The sequence below is a fragment of the Haemorhous mexicanus genome, chromosome 9, assembly GCF_027477595.1.
Source record: "Haemorhous mexicanus isolate bHaeMex1 chromosome 9, bHaeMex1.pri, whole genome shotgun sequence".
Classification (NCBI taxonomy): Eukaryota; Metazoa; Chordata; class Aves; order Passeriformes; family Fringillidae; genus Haemorhous; species Haemorhous mexicanus.
In genome coordinates, this window is record NC_082349.1 from 17,120,075 (window position 1) to 17,143,518 (window position 23,444).

General features: G+C 38.7%; 2 protein-coding genes across 2 annotated transcripts; both read left to right on the forward strand.

Annotated features, from left to right (window-relative positions):
* Positions 1–186: 186 nt before the first annotated feature.
* Positions 187–10,041, forward strand: LOC132331148 (retinol dehydrogenase 8-like). The gene is made up of 6 exons (XM_059854253.1): positions 187–2,486; positions 3,585–3,746; positions 4,991–5,170; positions 6,247–6,340; positions 8,086–8,269; positions 9,178–10,041. The coding sequence occupies exons 1-6, from the start codon at positions 2,330–2,332 to the stop codon at positions 9,409–9,411; spliced, it is 1,011 nt and encodes a 336-aa protein (XP_059710236.1). The 5' UTR covers positions 187–2,329; the 3' UTR covers positions 9,412–10,041.
* A 1,650-nt stretch (positions 10,042–11,691) lies between these two features.
* On the forward strand, positions 11,692–23,069 carry DR1 (down-regulator of transcription 1). The gene is made up of 3 exons (XM_059854250.1): positions 11,692–11,998; positions 17,525–17,688; positions 20,925–23,069. Exons 1-3 carry the CDS (start codon positions 11,779–11,781, stop codon positions 21,069–21,071), a joined length of 531 nt encoding a protein of 176 aa, XP_059710233.1. The 5' UTR covers positions 11,692–11,778; the 3' UTR covers positions 21,072–23,069.
* The last annotated feature ends 375 nt before the right edge of the window (positions 23,070–23,444 follow it).

Here is a 23,444-nt window from a genome sequence, read left to right on the forward strand (position 1 = left end):
AGGGCCATAAAGCTTGAGGTTGTTTCTTTTGATATTTTTAATGAAACAAAAATTCCCATTGATTAAATTCACATAATAACTATGCATTCTAAAACATATTTATTTCCAGGTTTCCAAAAGTATTACACAATTAAGCTGGTATGAATGGCTGGTGGCCCGACTTTTATATTTACATAAGTATCAGAAACTGCAAATATGCTTTTGAGGCATCAGTCTAAGTCTGATTAATGCACACATGATTTATGTGCATTAAGACATGTGATTCACACTTCAGAAATCAAGTTACTAAAGTTATTTGATGTAAAGAAGAGAAAAGAATTGAATTTATTTCAGTTTGAATACCAGGCCTCAGTTAAGTGTTTTGTGTGTTAAAAGTGTGTCTTAGCCAACAAGCCTATCTGAGGTATCCAGAAATTCTGCAAGTGGCAGTTTGCTAAACTCCTTGGGCAGTACTGGCTCTTTCACTTTATGTAAACACGTTCCACAAATGCCACATGTTCCACAATAAGTGGTTCTACAAAACCAGCCACACATTCTGCTACCATTGACAAGCCAAGATACACTCATCTAAAGTATTTCTGCAGTTTCAGATTATTTATTCTGCTATTATGAAAATTATGACGTGACAAAAACCACTGTTACTTACAGAAACAAATATACTGTGTGTTTCAAATCAAGCTATTTCTTTCTCTACATAACTGTAAAGAGAAGATCTTAGAATTAGGTTGACTGGTGCAATAATTGCAAATTAAACTACTTTTATTTTTAACTCTCTTTATGCACAGCCCTTTCCCTTCAGCCTAGAAGTGTATGCACCAAATTTCAGACAAATTTTTTTTAAAGCAGTGGAATACATAAGCCCTTCAAACCAGGATTTCAAGTGGAAAATATAACCAATCCTTAATTACAGCTGCATCACAACACTAATGGAATTCCACTACCTAGCATTGTATAAAGCCTCATTTGCTCCTCCTACATGCACTAAATATAAATGTGCATGAACAGCAGAAGCAATTTGCCTAATCTCTGAATCAGCTAAATAGCATTTGTGCTGAAATTTTGTCTGTATTCTAACTTATCTGGTTAAACTGTGGGTCAAACTGATAAATAAGGAGAATCATATTTTATCTTAGATGTTTTGCCGTTTTGTTGCTTACCTGAGAAGTTAAGGATTCCACTTGTACTGTTCAAGCCAATTTATTTCTTTTGGAAAGGATGGACGTTTTTAAAACATAATTTTAGTTAAATATTTCTGTAGTGTCCTACTTTTCTTGAGTTACTAACCAATTTACATCTATGCAAATCCTGGAACACTAAGTTCATTCTTCTGAAGTGTGTTGCATTCACATGGGGTTGATGGGTCTTGAAAAACATTTTACTGTGTATAATGGAATTGCAATTAGCTGAATACTGCTCATAAGGCTAATTGCTCATTAAGGTCTTTCTTTTTCCTGTCACTCAGGACAGAAACAAGGGACTGATTTTCTTCCTGAATGTAGTATACCTACAGTTACTGTATGTTAAACATGAATTGCACTGAAGTGCCAGCCCAAATGTCCCTCTTTAATCCACAGTTTTTGTGTAAAATATTTTCTCCAAAAGCTAGACATCAGGCTAGTTCTTATTTTTTAAAATTTCTGACATGTCAATTGCAGAATCAGAATGTTGAGATTTCAGTCTTACAAGAATGTAGTGAAGCTGGTCTGTTCAACATTTCCTGTCAGTTCTCCACTGCAGCATACTTGCTAACTTTCTCTGTTCTTGGTTGGGAATGCTGCCAAAAGGAAATGTGAGGTGTCTCTTCAACAGTTTGTCACACTGTGGATTTCAGAATCCACATCCCATTTTGCAATTTGGGGTTTTTTTCTGTAATGCCTATTATGACTCTTACAATAGCAAGGCATCAGGGAAGAAATCTGTTCCTCAATGTGTTGTAAAAGAACCAGGAGGGTGCTGTAGGTGTAGGAATTCTGAAGAGCTTCAGCAGAGGGATCCCACCTAGGGTGCAGTTTACTTTCCATAGATGTTGAGTGGAGGATTTAGCACTACAGACCAATTGTCATTGTGGAAAAGGCTTTTCCTGCCAGTACTGTACAAGCTGGTTATTATATTAAGAACAATTCCTGTAGTTTACAAGTGCCTCAGTTTATAGATTGATCAAATTCTGTATTAATCAGTTTTGATAATGCAGATTATAAGCACATGTAGGAGCACCTGCTTGTATTTTGTTTAGTTCGAGATTATCCCTTAATCATGCAAGGTCCAGGTGTGCATTTTCAGATTTGTTGACTCAGGGAAGGTGGAGATAGTATTAAAGACCAGTCACATTATGCTGTGGTTACATTTCTGTTGTTGCTCCTGTGAAGAATTGAACTGCTCAGTGAAGAGAATGGCAAGAAGAAATGTCCTCATTACAGGTTGCTCCTCAGGAATTGGACTGGCAATAGCTGTAAAAATGGCAAAAGATGAACAGAAAAGATTTAAAGGTAATAATCTATCTGTTCTTTATCTTTACAAAAACATCTATTTGAGATGGTGCTGGTTTTTTCTCTGTGATTTCACAGGTGGTTGTATTCAGCTTGGTGACTTGTTTCTGGTTCATTTCTTCTTCTACTGTCAAGAAAATGCGGTGAAAATATACTGATTTCTGTAAGCAGTTGGTATTTCTGTACCTCTATTGAAATGGAACAACTGTTGGAACTGAACAGTGTACACCCACATGCAATGAAAAAGGACAGTAGTAAAAAACAAATATCTGAAAATATCTTTAGTGTTATGCTGCTCTGGGTATACATTCAGAGATGTGGTTAGCTTTGCTGCTGGCTACTAAAATCGTTACACTTACAGGCCCATGCCCATTTGAAGACCAAAGCAATGAATTTAGGTAAACAGTTTCTAAATTTGCAATTTTTTCCTTAAAGCACATTTCATTATTCCAAGCCTGTGTGGGCAGGTGAACAAAAGGGCTGGGATTTGTCTTATTGCTGCAAAGCAGAGTATTTGCTGTGATTGGAAATGGATGGCAAGGTGAGCACAGCAATCTGTGGCAATTCAGTCTCTCATACTTACAGTATTATACTGCTAACTGACTGGATGCAGATCTAGATCTTTCTGAGCCATTAGGCTACAATAATAACTAATTTCAATTTTGAGAATTAGCTTACAAAACCAAATATTTTTTGTTTGGAATTATGTCTTTCACTTTTTAATAAAATGATGGTCCTGCTAAAAATTGTGTTGATAAAAAAAAAAAGAAAAAGTCTGGAATCCAGAATTAGGTTCTGGATACCTAAAAACAATTTAGTGGCATAATTTGATACCCATTTTTAAATATTTTTGTGACAGTATTATCCTTTATACACTCCATATTCTTCATTATGCATAGCTTCTTATTTTAATTTCTTGAGGATTTCAGAACCAGACTGGGAAATTAGTGACAATATATGTTGAAAATAGAATCTTTTACCTTTTAGTTTTTATCTGGTTTCTATCACTGGTATTAAGACCTGGATGTAAAAGCATTATTCTTTAACACCTCTCAGTAGGAGTGCCACAGTAAAGCTTTTATTTCTGCTGTGTTGCAGTGTTTGCCACAATGAGGAACCTGGCCAAGAAAAAGCCACTGGAGGAAGCTGCAGGTCACAGGCTGGGCAAAACCCTCGAGATTAAACAACTGGATGTCTGTGATGAACAGTCTATTAAAACCTGTGTGAACAGCATCCCTGACAGAAGGATTGATGTCCTGGGCAAGTACAGGATGTGTGTGCTGTCAACAGATACCAGATTTCTGTAAAACATTGTCTCAAATACCTTGGAGGAGTTTCATTAGTGTATTTTTTAAATTATCAAAGTAATAATAACAATTACATAGTATATTTGGTTTAAGATTCTTAAGACTTCAAGCAGACATAAGTGGATTAAATCTCACCCTGCTTCCATGAAGCAGGGAAGCTTGTTTTCCCTGTTTACAAAGGAGAAACTTGATCACAGGGAGGTGTCTTGGATAAAACCATACATTTTTTTAGTAAATGTGAGAAATTTTGCCTAAACTGGCACCTTCATGAGCAAGACTGTCCACCCTATTGATGAAGCATAGCCATTTTTACAGTGAAGGTAACACCTGTCTGTTCTAAGAAAGCAACAGCATCGGGAATAAGCAAGTAAAAGAACAAATGCAAAAAAAGTAGGGATATTTCCATTTTGTATTGAGAATTGAAATTGTACTTTACAAATCATTCAGCAGCAAGTGTTTTCATATTGTTTTGCTAAAAATAAATATTAGTATCTTAGTGGAAATGCTTACACCACCAGCTATTAAATCTTATCTACTAAAAATTATGGATCTGCCTTTTTTCTGATTAATTATTAAAGCAGTGCTTAACAAGTATTTCTGCAAAATTTATTATACTCTAATTTGATGTACTACTTCTAGAGCAGAATGCCAGCCCCATCATCATTCCCCACTTATAAATATCCAGAGGGCAAATAAAAATCAATGGAATTGTGTGTTTATTTTGTTGAGGGGTTACTTCCTCTTGAAGATACATGAATGTTAATAAAACAAACAACAGACCAAAATATGGCTTGTTCTATCTACTTTTTGAAGATCTCTATTAATTCCTATGGGTAGTGATTGTAGCTTCTAATTCTTAATCCTGAATTATAAAAAAATACAATTCTTGGCTTAATTTCCTGTAATCCCTTTATATATTTTTTAAAAAGGACCAACCACAAATAACTTAGTTAAAATGAAAAATAGCAGATAATTTAAGTTTGATAATTTAAAAGCACAATTAAAAATAAAGACATATGGAAATGTCAAATGTATTTGGAATGCTCTAGTGACTAATGTCTTTTAATCCTTTCTTTAAGGATCATTTAGGATCATCTAACCCTTAATCCTCACATTCCTTTCAAATGGTTTCCACTAATGATTACAAGTTTATGTTTATGGGTGTTTTTGCTTGCTGTTGTCTCCCATTTTGTGCAGTGAGCAATGCTGGAATGGGGCTCATTGGACCTATTGAATGTCAGAGCATTGAGGAAATGAAAACTGTGATGGACACCAACTTCTTCGGCCTGGTTCGGCTCCTGAAGGAGATCTTGCCTGACATGAAGAGGAGAAAGAGTGGGCATATAGTTATAATAAGCAGTGTTATGGGAATACAAGGTAAAGTTGGTTTTCCTGTTTACTTGAACTAAGAGTTCAGCATTCAAAATCCAAAGCTTTCCTTCTTTTAGGAAAAAAAAAAAAGTAGGAGCTGGCATATCTGACTCTTGTGCTTTGTAATGCTGAAGTTCCAGCTATAAAAAGCAGCTGGTGAGTTTTATGAATCCAGGTAGTTTGTTACTACACAGGTACTCTCACAGCATTTTAGCAACAAAACCTGCAGGGTAATTGTTTTTTAGAATTTAACTTAAACTCCACAATTTTTAAAAAATTTATTGTTGTATTTTTATTATCTGGAAGATAGGGCGTAGCCCTAAGGAGAAAATTACTTTTCTCTTTCCTCTTGGAAAAAATTTGGGGAACAGATGAACATGCTTACTAAGCTCTGCACAGTAGTAATAGAATAAAATCCAATCCTGGACAACTGTACCACCTGTTTGTAAAGTTTCTCATCTCACAATACTTGAGAGTCAAAGTTTAGTGACAGATAATGATATTCCTACTCTTGTGTCCATCCTGTCTAGCTTTTTTTCTATTTGGGTTTTTTTTTTATTCCAACTGTGACATTGATCTTACATGGATCATTCTGCTGAGCAAGGGTCCTCCATCAATCTCCAAGAATTGGTATTTTAATACAACACTTACCCTCCACCTCAATGGATTGATGAAGTGCTCTTTCTAAATCACTCAGATGCAAGCTGGATTTCTTGCATAATTGTATCTCCTGCATTACACTCAGCCTCTGTGTTCTTCTAGAGCCTATTAAAGTCTTGCTGATAAATAATGCAGATGGTATTATATTTACAGACACTTTCATATCTTAGACTACAAAACAATATCATCCAAGGAGACCACAGCATCAGCTAGGGGAGGAAAATCATTAGTCAAGCATCTTTGCTAGACTAAGCAATTTTGAGAACATATGCAAAAATCAGTATTTAGATTCAATGTGCACAAGGATTTTTCTAATGTTTTTTCCAGCATGACTGTAGAAATTTTGGGATGAGCTCTTAAAATCAAACTATTAGTATGTTGGATAAAATCCCATTCTCAGGATGTTCTGTTTGTACCATCAGGTATCTTATTTAATGATGTTTATGCTGCATCCAAGTTTGCTGTGGAAGGATTCTGCGAAAGTTTGGCTATACAAGCACTCAAGTTCAAACTGCAGTAAGTATTGATCCACTGGTGTAACTGGCATTGATCCACTGGTGTAAATGGTATTGATCCACTTGTGTCAACTGTATTTTAGATAGTTTAAATGTATTCAGAGGCAGGATAAAATCTTTAAAGCTTGCTGCTAAACAGACTGAGAAGGCCTTGAAAACTGTACCTCTCTAAAGGCATAGAAATGCCCACACTCTTCACATTATAGAAGCAAATAAAAAGATCTAGATGTTACAATAAGCACGTTCTCTGGAACAGTTAAAGGCTATTTAGCTTTGGATAAAATACAGTTCATGCAACACTTCTGAAAACAGATTCTTACATACAATATCACAGGAATTAAACTATAACTTTGTCCTGTGATCTTTCCCCTTAGAAAGGATAATGGCTTTCTCAGGCAATTCACAGATAAAAAAGTTCAAGGGCTCATCAGAGAGACTGAGCAAGTGCAAATCCATCAATATGTTACAGGGTGACATTACCTGTAAAGAAGGGAGGTGGGAGTGAAGGGAGAAGTGTGATGTACTATTCCTAACATTTTAGATAGTATTTAGGAGACCAGTCCTGTTCATCATCTGTGGGACTTCAGGTTTGATTTGTCACATGTATATTCACTCTCATGTAATTCTCCTACTATTGTTTGTGCAAACTCCAATAACTGGTACATTGCATCTCTGTGTCTAAGCATTTAGGCCTTGTGGAAAAAAAGACAGCTGCTGTTGTGGAATTTCAGAGACAGAACTGTGATTCTGCATATTGCTCTGCAAAGTTTGGAGGGATTTAAAATAAATGTAATAATACACAGGATATACCACAATTCATAAAGAGATTTCAAGAGTATAAGACACAGCAAAAAGGAAGTTATAAAAGGAAGTAGTAAAAGATAAATTCAAGGTCTAATGGGAAGAGTGATGCAAGAGAAAGGGCTTTAATTCCAGCAGTAGCTGGAATTCTGCTGTGAAGGTCAGTCAAAAACTTGATTTAGTTCTGAAGAAGAGCCTTTAGAACATCCCCTGAAGAACCCAAGTCCAGTAACAGGCCCAATCCCAAAGAGTGTTTTGATAAACACAGTGGCTGAGAAGGTTGTTATTACTGCCTGAGAAAAGAACCAGGAAAAATCTGACCACTAACTGTACTTCAGTGATTTGCTATAATTCACTACTGGGCAAAATAAAAACTTTGAGATTTGGCAGCAGCCAGAATCTGTCCACCCACAGTAAAAATTTCTGTATTGTATTTTATTATTATATAGTGGTGGGATCTTAAACAGCTTGACAAAGAAAATCCACATTTGGCCAATTTCCCAACTCTTTCAGCTACTTCTAGTATTATCATAAGAAACAAAGAAACCTATGCAGGATTTGGTCCAGAAAGTAACAAATTTTGTTACTATCCATTAATTATTTTTCTTAATATCTGGTAAGTCCTTGTGAATAAATCATCCTTAGATTCCACAGCTGTGAGACAGCAGGTAGAAGCTGCACTCACTTATGTCATGAATTAAGTTACAGCACTTCTCTGTAAATTAAACTATGCAGGTTTCTGCTCCTCTATGTGGGTGGGTATGAGGAGCAGGACAGCAGTAATGCAGTATGGATTGCCTTTACAGAAAGTACTCTTGTTATATACTGTTTGCTAGTGCAACTCCTCAATGCTCCTTTTGGAGAAGGATTGAGGGGTGTATTTGCCATGGAGGGATAGTCACAACCAGTTAGTTTTTTTGGTTGGTTTTTTTTTTTTTTGAACAGGTTAAGTTTGATTGAACCAGGCCCAGTGGTTACAGAATTTGAAAGAAAAGTTTTTGAAGATGGAATGAAAATGGATCTTTCAGCTGCAGATGAAGAAACAGCTGAGATGTTTACTAATATTTACCTCAAAAATTACAAACAAATTTTCCAGAGCCTGGGACAAAGTGCTGAAGATGTTGCAGAGGTAACTCATCAAAAAATCATCTTCTTTTCTTTGTTGTTTTTTTTCTTTTTTTTGTGATTTATGAATGCAGTGGTTGGTTGGTGGGTTTTTCTGGTAGAAGCATTCAATTTCATTAAATGCAATGTACACAATTAAAAAGGGTTTTTTTTTAAATTCAAAATAATTTTCAGTCTTTAAACAAAAGTCTACAAAATACTAAAAGAATGGTCATTTTGAAGTATTGAAGATAAGTATGAATTGTAATTTAAATGCCACTGAGATATTAGATGCCCTTTACATCCTCTGAAGTCTGAATATTCTGAATTGTTACCATACATCCACCCCGGGTTCCCAACGCTGGTTAAGCTCTGTCCTTCCCATCTCACTCAGAATCCCTCCACTAAGGGAAGTTCCAACAGCCACCCCAGGCCACCAAGGCACAATAAAAGAAACATGGTTGTTTCTGGTGCTTGGAGCTTCCTGCAGGAAGACAAGTTTAGGCAAGCTCTGGGAGGGGATGATGATTTCAGGTGTTTGCTGCTAAGGAATAGCTTCAGTGTCAACGGAAGATTCCCAGATCTCGCTGCAAAAGGCACTGTCCTGATGCTTTACCAGTGAAGAGCAAAAGAGAGGATCTACCTGCTGTGGGCATATAAACTCACAATCATTTGGAAGACTACTCAGGATACTAAGTTGTCAGGTGCTATCACCATGGTATAGAGAAACAGAAATAAAAGGATAAATAAGAAATACTTCTTATGACCTTTGAATATTTCAGGAAGAATTTCTAATGATGTTCTAATAAAACTATACACAGGGTTTTACATAATTCTAGCACTTTATTCTTCTACTTTTCTACTGAAAATTGGGTTTTTACTTTACTATCTTGGCAAAGGTTCTTTCAAAATTCTATTTCTCCTTCTCTACAGCACACAGTAAAGATAATTCTTGCAGAAAATCCACCTTTTCGCCATCAGACCAACACCTTGTATACTCCAATGACAACTCTGAAGTATGCAGATCCAAATGGAGATCTACCCATTGACATATTCTACAAAATGGTTTTTCAGCATGACAAAATCTTCAGTGCAAGTCTCAACTTCATCAAATTGCTAAGGTGGAGAAGCAGAAAGAGCTTTGACCTGGGAAAACCTTCACAATAAGTATGAGATTATATAGTGCAAATTGGAATTACTTCTTGTAGCTGCTGATGACACAGTGTTATTCAGATGCCTTTGCTCTGTAATTATGACAAGGCATGCAAGATATTTGTTTGAGCTTAGCTAAGACATTAATTTCAACGTGTATCTCTTGAATCTCTTACTGTTTGCAGAACCTTGCAATTAAAATCCTCTAACTGTAGTTTTATTCTGTTTAATGTTTGCTTTTTCCAGAGATGTTTTCTTAGGATAATGAACACTGACTGGTATTTGTGTGTTCAATATTAACCTGACCTCCTTCACTTACTTGAATATAATAGACACTGAGAGCTGTACAGTATGCAAATTATTTAGACTCTTAATATCATAAAAATATGTTTTTACTTATTAGGATAGAATTGGTATAGTAATCGCTCAATCACACTGGCATTCTCATTTCCATTAGTCAGACCTATTTATTAGCACCGTAAGAGAAAGTCTCATCAATCTTAAAGTGTAACTAGTAGAATATTATTCATATATATTATAATATTCTGAATGCTTCCTTTATATGCAATGGTTACTAGCATATTGCACTTAGTGAGCAATAAAATAGTTTTTTAAAGCATCCTAAAATAAAACATCTTCTTACTGTCTGGGTAGTACTTTTTGAAAACAAAGTATTGTCAGCAATAAGCAATCTCAATCCACTACACGCCTTCAGTACTTTCGGTGTCTGACACAGAACCCTCTTGTTCCAAGCTATCCTAGTAAGTGTGTGTTAAACCAGAATTCTATCACGTAGAGCAGGTCTTTTCCCTTGCTCGTTCTCAGCCTAATCCTCCCAGTGGCCCAGGCAGAGGGAGCGTGGCTGCAGGGCTGCCCTCGTTGCTGACCTCGGGCCTGCCGGCTGCTGCCGGGCTGAGGCCAAGGCCGGGTGGCCCTCGGGCCTCCACGCTGCGGCTCCTCAGCACATTCCAGAGCTGTCCTTGTCTCACCCACAGAGCCCGGCGGGAGCTCCCTCGCCATGCAGGAGCTGTCCTTCTCTTCCCTTCGATACTGTCTCAGAGAGCCAAAATCGAATTCCGTGCTGGGACTTGCAGCGGCCCCGCCCTGCCCTGCCACTCCCCAAAGGAGCCCAAAGCTCCTGCGGGTACCAAATGCTGCAGCTAATGCAGGGCTCGCTGTGCAGGTGTGACCCCAAGGTGCAGGGGCATGCAGGGACCTCCCTGGGGCCCCAGGCAGGGGACTGGGGGGACAAGAGCATCAGCAGCAGCCACTGTGCACAGCTGGAGGCCCCAGGTAGTTCCCAGCTCACACCTGGAGCCCAGCAGAGAGGTGGAACAGCAGCAAGGCTGAAAAGGAGAAAGCAGGAATTAAATGACAGCTGAGTGCTGCTGGGGCTGAAGGGAGCCTGGCAAATCCCCTCTCTGCAGCCCGAGATCGCCTCGCCATCTGGTGCGGGTCAGTACAGGGTACTGGGCAGAGACGTCCTCAGAAGGGCTGGGCCGGCCAGGAGCCCCTCGGTGTCGCTCAGCTGTGGTTGTCTCTGGCCTGCAGCTCGGCCTGGGCTGCATTCCCGAGGTTTTTTCCTTTGCAAAGCAAGACCAGGACCGTGGGTTTAATGAGCCTTCCACAAACACTATCGTGGTCTGCCTAATTCTGTCTCGTACAACCCTCACGCTACTGGTTGTGGAGTGAGTGAAAGCAGAAAATACAGTGTAATAGATGGCTGCCGAGGAAAACCAGCCCTGCCTGCAAATCGTGAATTAACTGCGGATAGAGCACCGGGCCTGTCCTGCTTCGGGGACGAGCTTGGCTGATTCCCCTGCCACTGCCGGAGCCGAGGAGAAGGGCGGGCGGGGGCCGGGTGGGGCCCGAGCGCAGCTCCTGGCGCAGGGGGGCGGCTGAAGGACCCGCCGCTGCCACCGCCGCCCGCACGTGGCACCGCGGCCTTTCCGGCGCTCCCGGCGGCGGAAGCTGTTCCGGCTTCCGGCGGAAGCGCCGTCCCTCGCAGGTTGAGCCGGAGTCGGAGCGTTTCCGCCTCGCGGCCGCCGCACGGCCGGGGCCAGCCGAGCCGAGCCGAGCCGCGCGCGGGGCGTTCCGCCGCTCGCCTCCCCTCAGACTGGTCTTAAGGCAGCGGCGCCGGCGGCCGAAGGATGTGGCGGAGGCGGCAGTGGCAGGCGCCGCGGCCGAGGGAGCCCTGAGCCCGAACAGCGCTTCCCGGCCCCCGCGACCCCCCGGCCCGGCAGCGACCCCCGGCCCGGCCCCCGCCGTCCCCCGCCCCTCCGCGACGTCGCCCTCCGCGGCCCCGCCCGCCCCCGCCGGGTCCCCGCGCCCTGGAGCCCCGCGCGGGCGCTGAGCGCAGCCCGTGAGCCGAGCGCAGCCAGGATGGCCTCGTCGTCCGGCAACGACGACGACCTCACCATCCCCAGGGCTGCCATCAACAAGATGATCAAAGAGACGCTGCCCAACGTCCGCGTGGCGAACGACGCCCGGGAGCTGGTGGTCAACTGCTGCACCGAGTTCATCCACCTCATCTCCTCCGAGGCCAACGAGATCTGCAACAAATCGGAGAAGAAAACTATCTCCCCGGAACACGTCATACAAGGTGAGCTTCCGCGGGCGCCGTGCCGCTGCCGGGTCGGGCACCTGTGAGCCGCTCCTGTCCCGCTGCCGCTTTTTGCTCTCCGCTTGCTTGTAGCTACGTAGGACACAAAAGGCAGGGGCTCGTAAGGGTGTGGAGGAGAAGCGTGTGCTGTCCGGCTTGCCAGTCGCCCTGCAAGAGAGGTTGTCTTTGTGTGGTTAGAGCGGCTGCTGGGTGTGCTCAGGACTAGCTCCGGTTTTGTGCTTCAGAGAACCTGTGATGCTGTGAGTGAAGTCATTAAATCTCTTCCTCGTACCTGGGAGACGAGATCTGCTTTTTCGAATGGATATGCAGCGTGTTTTTAGAATCTGAATGTAGTAAATGACTTTCAAGTTGGAGATTGATTATGTGGGGCCTAGGCTTTATTCCATGGTAGTCTTGTCTGGAATCTCTAAAGAGTATATTTCTTTAGGGCTGTCCTTACAGTCTCGTTGTTTAATGTTGGATCTTCGTATCTGTTGCAGAAAGCATTTAAACGTGACCTATGCCCTTGTATCTTTCCCTGCTGTTGACTTGCACTTCCCCTTGCTTGAATAAAAGGCGAGTTCTCTCTCTGTCTCGTTTGTTTTTCTTTAAGTTCTGCCGCAAGTAAAGACTTTTCTTGCCTCGTCCTGAAGTCTGCGTTAGGCATCGTTTTTTGTCAGAACTCATTTGCTTTGCATCTTTAGCCGGGGTTGTTGATACCGCTGTTTGCAGTAAAGAGTGCTTTACTCGGCCGCTTAGTAGACATATTAACAGTGGCATTTGTAGTACAGCTATTTTCAGGGCTGTGATGGTATCACGTTAATATAAAAAATGTTGTGGCTGTATGATTTTTCTAAGCAATATTTGCTGTTTAAGCAAAAAAAAAAAAAAAAAAAAAAATTGGTTCGCTTGAAATTTATTAGCCTGCTCACCAGAAGTGGTTCAAGTACTTGACTGGGTCGTGAACTGCAAAAGAAAGTATGTAGCATGTATGAGCTTAAATGTTAAATGAAATGCATGTAAGTTTGCAAGTTTAGCAAAGTAGCTCCATCACAGAAGCCTAGGATGTAAAGTAAAACCTTTGCTTACACATGGAAGCATACTTTAGGTGTGATGCCCTTTAATACATGGGTAGTTTTTTCAAGTCGCCACAAAAAACGTTTAGGTTAGTTCTTAACACAGGAATAGACATGATCTTTAAGACTGAGGGCACTAAAAGGTTTGTGTATGAAAGTATTTTGTACCCAGTAGTGGTGGTCAGTAGAAAAGGTTTCACCTCTTGCTGTCCTAGGCTTAGTCTGGGTTTTTTGGAAAACAAATTGAAACTAAAGTGAGTGTGCATAACATCAGCAGATGGTCCCCTGCCAAGTATTTTGCTGTGTTCTATGTCCTTGTGTTATCACATCTTAAAGATAGAAAAAGTTATTTTCAAATTAAATCTATACTTTGTAGTAAAATATTGCAGTGTATCAATTTTTGTAAAGTTCTAGAGAAGGAATGGATTTTCTGGTGTGCTCATGTTTAAGGGAGCTGTAATTGCTGTTGGCTCCTTTCAGATGCTGGTCAGCTGGCAGATGATCCCTCTGTGAGGTTTGAGGGTTTTGGCTGCCAGTTTTGGAAGCAGTGATTGTGTGTATAGGTAGAGTATTTCAGCGTTTTCATCCATCTTCATACATTCTAGATACTTGCTATTTTGAATGCCTCTTAATGCAGCAGCTTCATGACAATGATACTAACAAACGAGGCAATTGAAATCTGTTTGTTGTGGTCATCCATGTATCTTTTTCCTTCTGAATGCTTAGAAGTCAATGAGGCTAATGGCCATCACATCACACCTGGTCCAGCCTAAGCACAAGGTGCTGTCCAGAGTCTCTTTGTACTCTCTGAGAGCTGGATCTGGCAATTGCAGATAGAACTGACCCTGTGGCTTTTGAGAATTTAGGGCAGAGCAGGGTTTCCTCTCAGGTGAGTTGCTGGCTGACTGGGGCTGTAAACAAGAAGTTACTAGATTGGGAGCAAGAAGCAGGAAGGGTGTTTTGCTGGGCCAGAAGAACGGGAAGAGGCACTCTGCAGTTGGTGACACTCTGCCACTGGACTGTGTGGAGGTGAGGTGAAACTGCACTTGGTCACTGTGCTTAGGTGTTTGGCACAGTGGTGCTTAAGACACCCGTTCCTTTGCTGCACTGTTACAGTGATTGGGTGGCCATGTGCTGAACAAGAACTCTCTCTCCACCCTTGGGTTATTCTTCAGATAGATGAGGTCCTTGCTGTGTGTTATTGTGTGGTAGCACTAGCACAGTGCTGTCAACAGCATAGGGAAGGGAAAGCAGAGGTTTCTTGCATCCCGTTAGAGACCTGATTTGATAGATGTTCTCAGACTATGCCAACACTCAGTACTGGTAACAAAATGCAAGACAGCTTTCTTGGAGAGTACCCAAAAGCATCAAGACTATGTTATAGTTGTAAGTGGAGATCTCCACATTTATTGTTGAATTCCACCATCAGGAACACAGCTGTGAATCTTCAGCTCTAGTAAGCAAATGAATGTTCTTCCGTCCTGGAACAGAAAATGGATCATTGGAGTGTTATATGACTTGTGACAAAGCAGGCTTTTTATGAGAGATGAAATTTTCGTTGAATTCTGAAAATGATGACCTGTAAAATCACCTTTTTTATGAAGTTTGATTACTTGGTCTGCATGGAACTGTTGTGCAGTAAGGTCGGCTGTGGATTGATGTCAAATCTTGTCTCTTCTTTTCATGGACTGTTAGGATACTGACAGTGTGTATATTAGCACTTCATTTTAAGAGTCCCACACAACTGTTCATGTTTGGGATTTTATTTTGGAAGTTCTTTTTTTCTTTGAAGGGAGCATAAAAATTTAAAAGTCTCAGATATTAATGACTTGACTTTATAAAATAAAAGTAGTACTAACTATGTGTCACTGATTACTCAGAGACTTGCACCTTCATGCAGTCATTAAGAGTAGGAGGAAACTGGGGAAAGGATAATTGTGATCTGGTGTTTGTAAATATGAGTTGTGTTATCCCCCTCAAATGCTGTATTTTGGAATTCAGCTGTTTACATTTGGTGGGAGAATTCTAGCCTCAGGAAGATATGATTTTTCAGCAGTCTTGGTAGGATGGTATGTTTAAGATTCAAAAAATAGAAAGGCTTTGAGTTTTGATGAAATAGCAGCTCTGATAGAGTAGTAATCACTTGTTCCACATTTTAGCACCATGCTGCTATAAAGGGATTCATATTCCTTCCATTCATGTGTTCTGTAAGCCTTGATGTGCTTCAAGAAAATGGTAAACTTTGTAAGTTGTTTCACAGGCAATAGAATTTTGATGCAGTAGATTTATGATGCATAAAGCTAATAATTTATAATTCTTCATAGCTTTGTTATATTGAATAGTTGTAAAAATCTGTCTTGGTTGTATCACATGGGGGGGTTTGAATTTCATTTTTGTATTTGTCTGTGCTATATTCAATTCACAATTCTAAGTTCTTTCCATTAATTTATTTTCTTTTAAAGACCAAGTAAAATTTCTGTAAAAATACATCTTGCTGTTAACTTCAGACCAGCAGTTGCCAGTACTCTAATGCAGCAGATTGCCAAGCCTGGTCTTTTGACAAACAACTCTGGTTTTGCTGTGATGCTTTGTCTTAGTGATGTTAGACTTGTAGATTTCTTCAGTTTGGTTAAAAACGTATGACTTAAAGAGGTTTACTGTATATACTGTTTACTTTTTAAAATTGAATGAGTTCTTAAATATCTGTAGAGTATTTAAGATAACCAGTTCTGGACTATGAGACATGGATTTGCCTCCTCTCTGCTGAGGCTGGATCAACAAGTTTCTGATGTTTTTTGGTAATTCTCCTAGAAACTGTGGGCTTATTGGAAGAAATGTTTCCAGAGTCTGTGTGTGGGCTGAGGCTGAACTGGCATACTGTCTCTGAAGTAATTTGATTATCTCCAAATCAGTTTGTCTTTTAACTTCTTTTTTTTTAAGAAATAAGTATAATGTGAATTTCTTTGCCAGGTGTTCTCTGTTAAAGGGAAGGTATGACTAGAGGGCAGCACCCACAGCCCTGTTGAAGAAGACAGCATGTGGGTTGACTCCCTTAGAACAAGTTGGAAGCTGAAAACTTAGAGAATGCCCCTGGGTTATTGCTTAGATTATGGTTCCATGATGTGCTGCTGTAGTTATGGCTAGGAAAATATTGCTTTCAAAACTAGTGTTAGAATATTTTTGAGTTACTGTAAGAAAGATCTTGTTTATAACAAGTTGTTGGTTGCTGTTGTGCAGTTTAGTGCTATTTCTTAAATAGCTTGTCACAAAAGTTTGAAATTAGGATAAAGGTTAAAACAGCTCTTGTATTGTAAACTATGAATTGTGTAAATGCTGGAAATTTACCATGTTTTTTATTAAACTGATACTTGTTTCTTGTATAATTGGTGTTTATGTAATGTTTCCAGTATATTCTGTAATAGGTTCATTTTGGGTGTGTGTGGAGGCATGTCATAGTAAATGGTGCATGAGGAAACTGCCTTTTGTCACATGTGCTACCTGGGTTTTTATAAACCTTTTTGCTACCCTTGCATTCTTTAAGAAAACTGTTGTTGCAGGATACAGCTGCTTTAGCGATTTCTTTGGGCAGGTAAAAGTGCAAGATTTTAGCTTCTGAATACATTTTAATGTGAAGATAAATAGAAGGTGCTCTGTTGAGAAATAAAACAATAAAGAGCTTATACATAACTTTATATATCTTCATATGTGTGAACTATGCATTTTATGTAGAGGAATTTAGATACTAAAAGACAAAAGTTAAAATTCAGCAACTCGGTATTATTTATTTCTGCCTTTTTGAAGGATCTGTGATCGTTTTACATGCGTCACTTCTGCTCTGTTAGGGTGCTAATTTACCTTTTACTGAGGATTTGCAAAACCTGGAAAGGTTGATTCTCTGAGATAAAAATTCAGTTAGGAAGGACTTCTTTTCTGTATAAAATGTGTTGATTCTGATATAGAAATGATGGGAAAAAGAAGTCTTTTGGAGAATAATGCCTATCTCTAGCAAAGTGTATCTGAAAGCCCTGAATCCTCTGCAAGTGCGGAGGATTGGGTTGTACTTGACAAACCTTAATTTTTTTAGCCTAAAAACATGTATTCCTACAGGACACAGCAGAAGAGAGAGGGAAAATAGCTGTCAGATCTTTTTAAGACTAGAGATAGAGATAAGTGATTACTACTCTATCAGAGCTGCTATTTCATTAAAACTCAAAGCCTTTCTATTTTTTGAGTCTTAAACATACCATCCTACCCAGATTGCTGAAAATTCAGTATCTTCCTGAGGGTAGAATTCTCCCACCAAATGTCTGTCACCATATGATGGGAAACTTATCAAATGTTTTACTTTTTTTTGTTTTGTTTGTTTTTTGTTTTAACTAAACAAATCAATATCTATTATTAGAAACTTTATAAAAGGTAAACAATGTCTTTTTTTTTCATTTCTTTCTAGCGCTAGAAAGTTTGGGGTTTGGCTCCTATATCACTGAAGTAAAAGAAGTCTTACAAGAATGCAAAACAGTAGCACTAAAGAGAAGAAAGGCCAGTTCACGCTTGGAGAACCTCGGCATTCCAGAAGAAGAGCTACTAAGGCAGCAACAGGAATTATTTGCACAAGTAAGTGAAGCAGTACTTGTCCTGATGAGGTTGGAATAATTAATGCTGCAGGTCTAGGGCCTCACAAACATGTGCACACCTCAAGAAATACCCCCTTCCTTGTGAATTGATGTGGCATCTAAGAGGCTATTGACCATGGCCTGCTTGAATAGGGGAATGTGAAGTTAACAAATAAGAGGCTGCTACTTGATACTTCTGTGATTTGACATCTAGGACTTTGTATGTGAGCGTATTTCATATTCTAGCTTTAAAAAGCATGGGGTTTTGCTCCTACTTGAGTGTTTCCAGTCTATCATGGAGAATACATTAAGAATTAGTTGATGAAGTAAAAGAATAACAGCTGGTTTCTAGGAAATTACCATTTTGAAGCATTAAAAAGTGAAAATAGCTTTTCTTTTTCTGACCAGCAGTGCACAAATGTTATTTCTTATACTTGGAAAGAAACTTTATTCTTGGCAAGACTATAATTGAGTGAATTAATGCATAAATTTTTAAAGAGGCTATTGAGGCATGGAAAAAACATTTGCCTACAAATAGTGTACTCACATACACACACATTCTACTTCGTCCCAGCCTTATCCCCTTCCAGCTTTCTCAGATAGATACTTTATTATCTCCCAATTTGACTAAAATCTGATTTTATTTATTTTTTTTCCTCCACCATCTTTCTCTCGACTACTCTCTTAATTTGACAAGACCATTCTCTAAACTTTAAAGAGCTTGGAGAGTTATCTGGTATTTCTCTTTTCTCTTAACCAAGGCCAGAGTCTTATTTTCTCACTTTGCTTACTCTGATTTCCTCTGATGAAAATGCTTATTCAGTTAATGTCTGATTACTGTGACCTTCTCTCCCCTTTGCAATACTTTTATCTTGCTGAGACTGTTGTTTTTCATCTCATGACATGCCAACTACTTTAATCTTTATTGCATGATGGATTTTAAGGCATTTAAAATTTCAGCATAGCATATCGCTATTGCAGTGAACTAGTTATGATCAAGTCACGTGTACCCAACTCTTGTTTGACTGTACTAAATTAGAAGGACCAATATGGCTGCTTCTGGATTTTGGGTTAGATTTACAAACAGTAAATCTTTACAGGCAGTTTGATATCTGGTTTTTTTACTTATTATTTTGTGCAAGTAACTCAGCGTGATACACAAAATAAAAAAGCAGCAAAACCAAGGTGTATTAGCTCCAGAGTATCACTGAAAAAAATAAATGAAAAAAATTTGCTGAAACCTCCTTATGCAAGCCACACTTTGTCTAAGGAATGACAACTTGAAGAATATTCTTTTAAAATTCTGTTACTGTGCCTTAACTTCTAATTTAAGATAGCACATGCCAGTTTGACAAGATTGTATGAGTGCTTTTTAAAAATAGTGTTTGGTAATATGGAAAATGTTTGCTTAGATTCAAGGATGACAGTCTCATTTTTCAAAAATAGTAGCTGTAATGTGCTGTTGGAAGTACATTAATTAGTCTTAAAAATAGTTACACACATGCATACTTATTTGTGCTAATCTTTTTAATATTCTAGAGCATGAAACTAATGCTGACTTCTTGCTCTATTTTGAAAATATCTACCTGTTATTGTTATGTATATTTGACCCCTCTGGCTTGGATGATTGTAAATATTTGAAGTCAGGGAATGTATTATCCCAATATCTATGTCTAAGTTTTTGTGCAAGACAAGGGTCTTCATAGATTTGAGGTTTTTCTTGGGCTTCCTCACTGGAGTTGTGCAGTAAATGAGTTAAGTTTACCAGATGCTTATAGAGCTTCTTGGCAACTCAATGGAGTTCTTCAGTGTATGGGTTTTTTCTCTCTTCCCATTTCTGAAATGGTGAAGTGTTGTCATTACAGATGTGGCTGTGAGGGTGGGCACTGACAAAGTGATGCATCCAGTGTGAAGTGCTGAGCCTCTGTTTCCTGGAGCATGCACGTGTATCAGCTCTCTGAGTGTACAGTGAACCTCACTGCACAGGCTCAGTAGGGAGCCCTGTTGTTACCTCCTGTCTGATAAAATTTGTGCCTTCCTACGTGGACAGATGCTGCTGCCTTTCCTTTGAAACTTTACAGCGTCTTAAATTGTGTTCCAGCCCTTGTAACTGTGCTACCACTTGAAGTTTGAAATACTGAGAAGTTTTCATTGAGAAGAGATTTCTACTTCTGTATTTTTTTACTGCCAGAACAGAGGAAAATATTACACTTTGTAATAATAAGGGAACACTCCCCTTTTTTTCACATTGCTAAATTGACAAACAGTGTTTGATTGTTTTCCAGACATTATCTTTTGGCATCTTACAGTTTGCAAAACTGAAAAAAAATTGATGCTTTGGAAAAAAAAAATAGGAAAATTCAGTGAGTGCAGTAGGATTAGAAAGGAAATTATAGTAGTCTTAGTGATGACTTGTAAAAGTAGAAGAGTAAAGTAAAATAGACTGGAATTTTTTCTTTTTGAGAACTTTTTCTTAATGTTTACTCAAAATAGAAATTGAAGTTGTAACTGTAACACAGTCAATTAGAATATTGCTGAAATCAACAGGAGTTACCAAGAAACAAGTGAAAACCCTGGACAGAAAAATGGAGATTCATCAGCTGAACTATTTGAAATGTTGTGGTAGAATCTTTTGTACTTTTCAGTAGAAATCCATACCTTTCTGTAGCAAAGCCATCCTCAGTTGTCATACCTGAATTTGAGAAGACCATGCTTTGCTCTGTTTTGCAAAGATTGTTTAGCAAAGTAAGATAATGGCTTGCTTTGTTTTTTTGATAATGTGTGCCTCTGTGGTTCAGTTGGATGATTTCATAATTGGAAGTTTTGGTATTTGTAATCAACAAAGCAATGCTGTTCTTGTCTCTGAACTGTGATTAAATGTTAAGATCCCTTGAAACGGATGTCTAAAGTTTCCTTTGCTTAGCCTCAGTTAAATTTTTCATTAGTAGTTCAGCACAGTCATTCCAGTGGACCTTAAGTACACTAGTTTCTGTCTGTTGTTTTTGTAAGTGTAAGGCCTCAAAACAGTGGAGTCTTCAGAGGGAGTGAGAAAATAGCTAAACTCTGTGGTACAAATTGTTAGGGTACTTCTCAATGTGGTTTTGCATATGCAATTAATAAAAAAAAAAAATTAAAAAGGAATCTGCAGATACAGATAAAAATGTGTTTAAAGAGAATCTGTTCTAGGGATTCTTCATGAGCTATGTATGGCCTTAACAATTAAATTCGTGTCCCTAGGCTAGACAACAGCAAGCAGAACTGGCACAGCAGGAATGGCTACAGATGCAACAAGCAGCTCAACAGGCACAGCTCGCTGCTGCCTCAGCCAGTGCATCCAATCAGGCAGGATCTTCTCAGGATGAAGATGATGAAGATGATATCTGAAAATCACCAGCTGAGTTGTCTTACTAAGAAATACTTTTCCTGCACAATGAAAACAGTGAAATGAATGCTTACCTGTAAGTTTGTATGCATCGTGGACTGGCAGTTGGTATTCTAGGGGTGTCTGCTGTTGTGTGCTGTACATGTATAAACTGTCTTTTTTGAACTCTTGAAGATTTAAGGTTCAGTATCATATCAACTTTGGATTTTTAATGGTGTATATGGAAATTTTAGATAGCAGTGCGTCATTTATTTGATCAATAAACAGTGTTACAATAAACAACATGTTTATAAAATATAGTGAGATTTATACAAAAAGCTCTAAATCCACATTTGCATTTCTTCCCTTTTAACTAAACTATAAAATCTTACTTAGAATTTTTAATTGTTTTTTGGGGGAGTGGTACAGTAGACATAATCTGTTAACATAAAAAAAAAAGTAGAGTTCAGCATAGAAGAGTCTGAATTCTTAGTTCTTTTTAAAATGAGGATGTATATGGCAATAAATATTATATATGCTCAAATACCACACTTGTTAAAATTTGAAAATTATACATTTTCACCATGCTAGGAAAAGGTATGTTTAATAGGAGTTGTACAAATTCAGTCTTTTTTTTTTTTTTTGTATAGGGGTGAAAAAAAATAAACCCATGGTTTTATTATTACATCCTTTTGACAGTCCTAACTGAGTATTTCACTTCAAAGACTGCCTGGTTTGAAGAACTAACTCTTCTATTACTTCACTCCAGTTTAATGTTAACTGTTGTTGATGGTATTTTGTAGTCCAGATTTATTCATATTGTTGAAATATAAAGCTGGAATTTAAAGAAACAAAATTGTTTGTTCTGCTGATGTGACAGGGAGTGATTAAGTATTTAAGACCAAGAAGGCAAAAGCTGACCCTAACAGCATGTTTGTCAAAAAAGAGAGAATTTATTTGACCTTGAGTAGTCATTGTCAGCATAATGCTAACATTCTCCAGACTAGATTGCCACTGGATTGCTAAGATACCTTGTTGAAAGACAGCATTTTCTTCACTCAAATTGGTTTGTAGGTAAGTCCAGGTTTCTGATAAATTGTTCCCCAAGAGTGATCAGCAGCAATACATGAAACAGAAATGATGTACTTGTCCTTTTGATAGTTCTGTTTATTTAATGGATGAGCAGCTGTCCTTTGTGTTGAAATAAAGCACAGTAGTGTCCATTGCTGAGTTTTAATGTGTTACTTGAAGTAATACTGGCATATCTTCTGGTACACTAATCTGAGCAGACTAGAAAAGCCACTTGCATGCTGCTGTAGATGACCCCATAGCTCTCTAACCATGTGGCTGGTTTTACCAACTGACATCCTCAGAGAGTTGCTCTAGTTGGAATTCTTGAGGAGGGCTGCAGCAGTCTGTTTACATGAGGATGCAAACAGCAAATGGTGGGCCCATTTTTACATAAAGATCTGAACAAGATAGAATTGGCATGTATTCAGATCTCAGTCACATAGTGACTTTTGATTTAAATTTGAGATGTGTTAAGTTGCATATTGAATAAATGTGAACATGTCTTTAAAAGCAGTAATGCAGTGAAAACTCAGAAGAGTATTTGTTTGAATGTTTAAGTTTAAAAAAGGAAAAAAAACCAACTTTTCTGCATACCACACAAAATATGTTAGGCAAGGTTTGACTGAGGAAGTAGTTTTCTGTAAAGGTTTAAGTACCAAAGGTAGAAAATCTAGTCTAGTGATACAATGTTAATGTGCAGTGTTGGCTTTTCTAATTTGTACTGTAACACCTTCACACTTTCTATTTTAAATGAGTCTTTTCCTTCTAAATAATACTAGGTATATTTTCCCACCTTTCTTTTCTGATGCAGAAATCAGGTTAACATTTTACTGCATCTGGTATGTATGGTGTAATGTTTGAATTTTTGTGACCTTTCTTTTTGGACATTCTTGTGCTTTTTCATATGCTGTATTCTTCAAGCAATAAAATTCTGATGTGTTTTTATAAAATTGCTTTTATATTTAATGAACAGTCTGTCTTCTTCATTTCCTTTATAAACAAGAAAAAGACTACTGAAGCCCTGTTTTTATGTTGGCTTACTGGATACTTTGTGACCTGAAGTCTTTATAGCTGGAGTGCTGTTGGATTGGATTGCTGTGCACTGGGGATGTTATTGCTTGCAAACAGTATTTCTGGGCTTGACCTGCTCTCTTTCATCTTGGGAATTACATTTAGTATGTTTGTATTTTTATAACTTGACATTCTGAACCTGAGAAGCTGCACAAAAGCCGTGTGGATTGTGTACCAGCTGCTGAAATGCTTTCATAAAGTGAAAGGCTACAGGCAGAGGCTGAGGTAGTAAAAATTTAATTTAGTATAGTCAT